This window comes from Rhea americana, unplaced genomic scaffold (assembly GCF_003343005.1).
Source record: "Rhea americana isolate MKP2758 unplaced genomic scaffold, rheAme1 scaffold_403, whole genome shotgun sequence".
In the NCBI taxonomy this organism is placed as follows: Eukaryota; Metazoa; Chordata; class Aves; order Rheiformes; family Rheidae; genus Rhea; species Rhea americana.
Window position 1 is genome coordinate 142,186 of NW_028186539.1, and position 7,071 is coordinate 149,256.

At 46.2% G+C, this 7,071-nt stretch overlaps 1 protein-coding gene across 1 annotated transcript in view; it reads left to right on the forward strand.

Moving 5' to 3' along the window:
* TSNAXIP1 (translin associated factor X interacting protein 1) overlaps nucleotides 1-6,276 on the forward strand; it is a 36,396-nt gene extending 30,120 nt beyond the window's left edge. The window contains 1 exon segment of the mRNA XM_085314434.1: nucleotides 4,504-6,276. Coding sequence (XP_085170560.1) covers nucleotides 4,504-4,747 — 244 coding nt within the window. The 3' untranslated portion in view covers nucleotides 4,748-6,276.
* The last annotated feature ends 795 nt before the right edge of the window (nucleotides 6,277-7,071 follow it).

The following is a 7,071-nucleotide window of genomic DNA, read 5'->3' on the forward strand; positions in this document are numbered from 1 at the left end:
GCACATTGCTGGCTCATGGTCAATCTGTCATCCACCAGCACTCCCAGGTCCTTCTCTGCAGAGCTTCTTTGCAGCAGGTCAGCCCCCAGCCTGTGCTGGTGCCTAGGGTTATTCCTCCCTATGTGCAGGACTCTGCACTTGCCCTTGTTGAAGTTCAGGAGGTTCCTCTCTGCCCAACCCTCCAGCCTGTCCAGGTCTCTCCGAATGACAGCACAGCCTTCAGGTGTGTCAGCCACTCCTCCCAGCTTGATATCATCAGCAAACTTGCTGAGGAGGCACTCTGCCTCTTCATACAGGTCACTGATGAATAAGTTGAACAGGATGGGACCCAGTACTGAGCCCTGGGGAACTCCACTAGCCACAGGCCTCCAGCTAGACTCTGTGCCACTGATGACAACCCTCTGAGCTCTGCCTTTCAGCCCGTTCTCAGTCCACCTCACTCTTCACTCATAACCCATACTTCCTGAGCTTATCTAGGAGGATGTTATGGGAGACAGTGTTGAAAGCCTTGCCAAAACCAAGGTACACAACRTCCRCTRCTYTWCCVTCATCTACMCASCCAGTYATKCYATCATAGAARGCTATCAGGTTGGTTAAGCAGGATTTCCCCTTGGTGAATCCATGCTGRCTACTCCTGATCACCTTCTTTTCCTCCATATGCTTACACATGACATCCAGAATGAGCTGTTCCCTCACCTTTGCAGGGATGGAGGTGAGGCTGACTGGCCTGTAGTTGCCTGGGTCTTCCTTCTTGCCCTTTTTGAAGACTGGAGTGACACTGCCTTTCTTCCAGTCCTCAGGCACCTCTCCAGTTCTCCATGACCTTTCAAAGATGATGGAGAGCAGCCTGGCAACAGTGTCCACCAGTTCCCTCAGTACCCRTGGGTGCATCCCATCAGGGCCGATGGGTTTGTGGACGTCAAGCTTGCCCAGAGGATCTCTAATCCTATCCTCCTCAACCAAAGGAAAGTCTTCCTTTCTCCTGACTTTCTCCATTACATCCATGCTCTGGGATTCTTGAGGGCTGACCCTTAGCAGTGAAGTCTGAAGCAAAGAAGGCATTCAATAATTCTGCCTTCTCTGTATCCTTCATCACCAGGGCCCCCACCCTACACAGTAGTGGGCCCACATTTTCCCTAGTCCTCCTCTTGCTGCTGATATATTTGAATAAGCCCTTATTGTCCTTGACATCCCTTGCAAGGCTCAACTCCAACTGGGCCTTAGCCTTCCTCGCAGCATCTCTACATACTATGATATCTTTCTTTGCATAACTATTTTTTGCCTTGTTAGTTCCATGCCCACATTAGCCAAAACTTGTTTCATGGGCATCTAGCCCTTCTGCAGTATTATCCTCATTGCTCAGAGCCTGGCATAAGACTTCTTTTCTATGCAGTAGCTGTATCTTGTTTTCAGGTGGAATTGTCTGTCTATTCACCTCTAAACCTGCAGCCCTCAGTACTGTTCACTCTCCCTGGTCCACAGAACCAATTCTGTTTTGTGCAGTAACTGAAATGAGGTCTTGCGAATACTTGACTTAGCAACCTTAACACTTTTCTTTAGTGAAGTTTATGTGCAAATATTTAGGATAACACCCTCCCACTGCAATAAAACTTGAAGACCAGACTCTTAATGTACAAGGTCACAGGCTGACCTGCTTTGGATCACTGTTTAATCTTTAGAGGTAGCACATAAGCTTTTGCTGCTTGGGTATGTGGGGTAATTAATGTGGCATGACACTGGGGGTGACTAGGACACAGTCTCTGAGGATCTGGAGGACTTTACAGATGGTTTTGAAGAGTCAAAGAATGGTGAGATGTGAGACTTCAGATACTGGAGGGGCTATTAGTACAGCCAAGCAATCTACTCACTACCTGCCATGTCCCTTACAGGCTCTCCCTGTCCCTCTCCTTTGCCTTGCATTCCCCCTCTCCAGCTCAGCTCAGTAAGCCTGTTCACTCTCTGCTTGCTAGGTTTCTCACCCTGGTCTTGCCTTCCTCAGCAAATCCTAGTCACCCTTCTGCACCTCGCTTCCTGTTTTGAAGCCTGGTCTTGTGCTGCCATTCCTACTCCTCAGTAAATGCTCTTTTGTTCTCCCTGGCTTCCCACTGCTTCCTCCTGCCTGTTTTTGCGGTCATCACTGGCTTTTGGTCAGCACATCCAGCCTATGTCCTCAAATGCTCCTGCTCACCCAGGCAGTCCCAGCACTGCTTACTTTTCCATGAATTTGCTCCCCTTCCATATTGGTTCCTAGTCCTCCTCCATTTCTGTTCTTGGCTTCTGCTGTGACCTCAGCCTACTGAAGAAAGAACACAGAATATGGCAGAAGGGGCAGGCTACTTGGGAAATTTATAGGAATGCTGTCAGAGTATGTAGAGATGTGGTGAGGAACACTAAGGCCCAGTTGGAACTGAGTCTTGCAAGGGATGTCAAGGACAATAAGGGCTTATTCAAATACATCAGTAGCAAGAGGAGGACTAGGGAAAATGTGGGCCTGCAACTGAGTGGGGAGGGGGCCCTGGTGACGAAGGATACAGAGAAGGCAGAATTATTGAATGCCTTCTTTGCTTCAGACTTCACTGCTAAGGGTCAGCCCTCAAGAATCCCAGAGCATGGAGACGAGAGAGTCAGGAGAAAGGAAGACTTTCCTTTGGTTGAGGAGGATAGGATTAGAGATCCTCTGGGCAAGCTTGACGTCCACAAACCCATCGGCCCTGATGGGATGCACCCACGGGTACTGAGGGAACTGGTGGACACTGTTGCCAGGCTGCTCTCCATCATCTTTGAAAGGTCATGGAGAACTGGAGAGGTGCCTGAGGACTGGAAGAAAGGCAGTGTCACTCCAGTCTTCAAAAAGGGCAAGAAGGAAGACCCAGGCAACTACAGGCCAGTCAGCCTCACCTCCATCCCTGCAAAGGTGAGGGAACAGCTCATTCTGGATGTCATGTGTAAGCATATGGAGGAAAAGAAGGTGATCAGGAGTAGTCAGCATGGATTCACCAAGGGGAAATCCTGCTTAACCAACCTGATAGCYTTCTATGATRGMATRACTGGSTGKGTAGATGABGGWARAGYAGYGGACGTTGTGTACCTTGGTTTTGGCAAGGCTTTCAACACTGTCTCCCATAACATCCTCCTAGATAAGCTCAGGAAGTATGGGTTATGAGTGAAGAGTGAGGTGGACTGAGAACGGGCTGAAAGGCAGAGCTCAGAGGGTTGTCATCAGTGGCACAGAGTCTAGCTGGAGGCCTGTGGCTAGTGGAGTTCCCCAGGGCTCAGTACTGGGTCCCATCCTGTTCAACTTATTCATCAGTGACCTGTATGAAGAGGCAGAGTGCCTCCTCAGCAAGTTTGCTGATGATATCAAGCTGGGAGGAGTGGCTGACACACCTGAAGGCTGTGCTGTCATTCGGAGAGACCTGGACAGGCTGGAGGGTTGGGCAGAGAGGAACCTCCTGAACTTCAACAAGGGCAAGTGCAGAGTCCTGCACATAGGGAGGAATAACCCTAGGCACCAGCACAGGCTGGGGGCTGACCTGCTGCAAAGAAGCTCTGCAGAGAAGGACCTGGGAGTGCTGGTGGATGACAGATTGACCATGAGCCAGCAATGTGCCCTTGTGGCCAAGAAGGCCAATGGTCTCCTGGGGTGCATTAGCAAGAGGGTTGCCAGCAGGTCGAGGGAGGTGATCCTGCCCCTCTACTCAGCCCTGGTGAGGCCTCATCTCGAGTACTGTGTCCAGTTCTGGGCTCCCCAGTACAGGAGAGACATGGAGCTACTGGAGAGAGTCCAGCGTAGGGCTACGAAGATGATCAGAGGGCTGAAGCATCTGCCCTCTGAAGAACAGCTGTGAGAGCTGGGCCTGTTTAGCCTGGAGAAGAGAAGCCTGAGAGGGGATCTTATCAATGTGTGTAAGTACCTGAAGGGAGGGTGTCAAGGAGATGGGGGCCAAACTCTTTTCAGTTGCCCCATGTGACAGGACAAGAGGCAACRGGCAGAAATTGAAGCACAGGAAGTTCCGCCTGAACGTGAGGGGGAATTTCTTCACTGTGAGAGTGACAGAGCAGTGGAAGAGGTTGCCCAGAGAGGTTGTGGAGTCTCCTTCTCTTGAGATATTCAAAGCTTCCCTGGATGCAACCCTGTCTAACATGCTCTAGGTGACCCTGCTTGAGCAGGAGGATTGGACTAGATGATCTCCAGAGGTCCCTTCCAGCCTTACTGAATCTGTGATTCTATAATTCTACGATAATGCGCAACAGAGTCAAGTTAAGGATTTCCCAGGTTATCTGGCATTTCATAGCTTCTGTTCACTTTGCAATCTGAGTTCTTAACAGATTTTATCACATGTATATTAAAGAAAAAACAAAGGGACACTAATGCAAGCAGAGGTACTAGTACTGAGAGACAATTCTGTTCTGCCTTTCGAGCAACATGGATTCTCACAGTTGGACAGAGGTGTAAATATGCCTTTCATATAACATAACAGTGACTGAGTTGTTTTTGAACAGAGAGGTGAACGCAGATGATCTGAAGACAGCCTTCTGTGCAATTGATCCTGATATTGATGATCAGACATTAGATATCTACATTGGCCTGGCTTATCAGGTCGGAAAAGAGCAGACAGATCAAAACGTCCTGCCTGTGGAAACTATACTTGAGAGACTGCTGGCTGGAGATGTAAGACGAGTAGGGCCCTCACCCAAAGAAGAAAGCAAGCCAGACTGTGAAGAAGGCAAGTAAGGAGACTTCTAGTATTATGAATAAGAGCTGTTTGAACCAAGCTATGAGTCAGAGCAACTGCACTAAATACCTTTTTCCATGTACATATAGACTCACCTAATAACTAACTGCTGAGAGAATAGGCTGGTTTGAACTATCAAAAGCACTTTCAGCTCAGGCAGCAAAGCAGTTCAGTACAGTTCTGTGACCCATGTGGAGTCAATTCAGTTCAGCAAGACTTGCGTATGTCAGGCTGACTGCTCCCRAAACAAAGGATTACCATCCTCACAGCACTAGGGCAATACAGCAAATTGGGCTCTCTGCTTGGTAACAAAATAATAATGCTGCAACAGTCAATACTTGGACCTGGCAGTCACCACCAAACTCAACACTGCAGTGTGGTTGCTTTAGCCTTAGCCTTTTTTGCGAGGTAGGCCTTCATTGGCTCAGAGAAAAAAGGCAGGATTTCACAAGATACATTTGCAAAATAAGGTCCATCATCACAACTGCATCAGTATGCAAGTGAAAGAAATCAAACTATGCCAGGTTTGCTAGCGTGTCTTTCCCCAAGAAGAGATTTATCCCAGTATAGTGACTGTTGTCTAGCATAATCACTTTGAAAGAAATTCAAGGAGTAGGTTTAATCAAGCTCTGAGCCACAAAAATAATTGAAGCATAGAAACACTGAAACAGATAGAATCAGAGAGGGACTCTTCCCTCATATATTCCCAACTATCTAAGCACTATCATCTAGTCCCTTCAGCTGGAAGTTGTTCAGATCAAGAACCTAGCAGTTACTTAAGACGGCTGCAGATGTGTGTCTTAGCAGCACCATGACTGAACAAGGAGTCAACAACATAAAAGAGGAACCATCAACTTCCTGTGAGGTTCTCTTCATTATCTCTTTAAATACTCTTAGGAAAACGGGGGTTTACTGTGTTTCAGCAACAGAAAGAAAAGAAGATGGAAACTTTATTACTATTTCAGATCACAGTTTTCAAGCTCAGGCATGCAAAGCCTTGAGGTCTTATTAGAAATGTCTTGTAGTGACAGAAAATCTACTTTTAAAAGTACAAGTTTCGCAGTTTCTCAAAACAACAAAGCTGTTTCCTTCTAAATACTGCATCTCCATTGTTGTAATAATCAAAGTTGTTTTTTTCCCCTTAACTTGAAAATGACTGATGTGCCCGACCTGTGTGTTGGTACTGCCTGCCAGAAAGACAGCTACTATATAGGTCTTCATTTCCTTTAGTGTTGGGCCAAATCTGTTTAACTTGCAAGTGGTGTTGTCATGAGCTACCAAAGCTCGGTTGTATTTCTTGGAATCCTTGCCAACTGTAGCATTTGGAGCCCCAACTCTAGAAGCCTGTGAAACTAAAATACACTGTCAGTAAGCAACACTTCTTCATGGATCTAAAAAAAAGGGAAAAAAAGTTTGCAGTGCTGGAAAAGCAAAGGCTATTACACCAGTCTTTCAGTTTGGACACTAGGACTAGCACTCTTCCCAATATAATTTCTTTGTAACTTCAATCACTTCAACAGAAGGGTCCTAAAATATTTCACAGCATCTGCAAAGTAATTAATCTGTTTAAATATTAAAGGTTTGAGCTTTTCATTTCAAAGACAGAGGACCTAAAAAAAATCTTAAAAATTTTTCCCCACAGAAAATAAATACTCAGTTTAGGGTATTACAATCTAGCTAAATAGAGAGAAACCATGGCAGCATGTCAGTCAAACCTCCTGGGAAGACACTGAAGACCATACTCAGTGAAAAATGTGCAAGAGTTTGACATCAGTCTTTTTGAAAGTTATATGAGGTGATAGAGGTCATTGTTTCCCAGCTTGTGAATTGTTTTAGAAAGCCACTATTGTTCTTTGTACCTCACAAAACCTTAGATGTGGCTGGCCTCATTCATGCTGTGATTAAGGTTCACCATATGCAGTAAAATCCCCCACAAGGATTTCATTCTTCTCGTCTCCTCGCTATTTGAAGGGCACAAGGGTTTTATTTCTCCTGTTTGACAATCTTCATTAGTGAACATGATGCTGATCATCCCCTGTGTGTAGTCATCAATTGATTATATAAAATCACAGATAGCAAAGTTTACTGGTGCTGTGGTTCATATTAGGAGGGTAAAAGTAGAAAACAGATGGGTGGGCTGTCAAACCTGCAGAAGATTTATTTTCACTTGCTAGTTACTTACAATGTCACTGCATAGAACCAAAAGATACCTAGTGTCTCTGCTGCTGCTTAGGATCATGAAACAGGCAGTCAGCACACAATGCTACTGTGATACATGGAGTACGCTGACTTCTGCAGAGCCAAATGCAGATGCAACGCTCAAGAGTTGGACCTT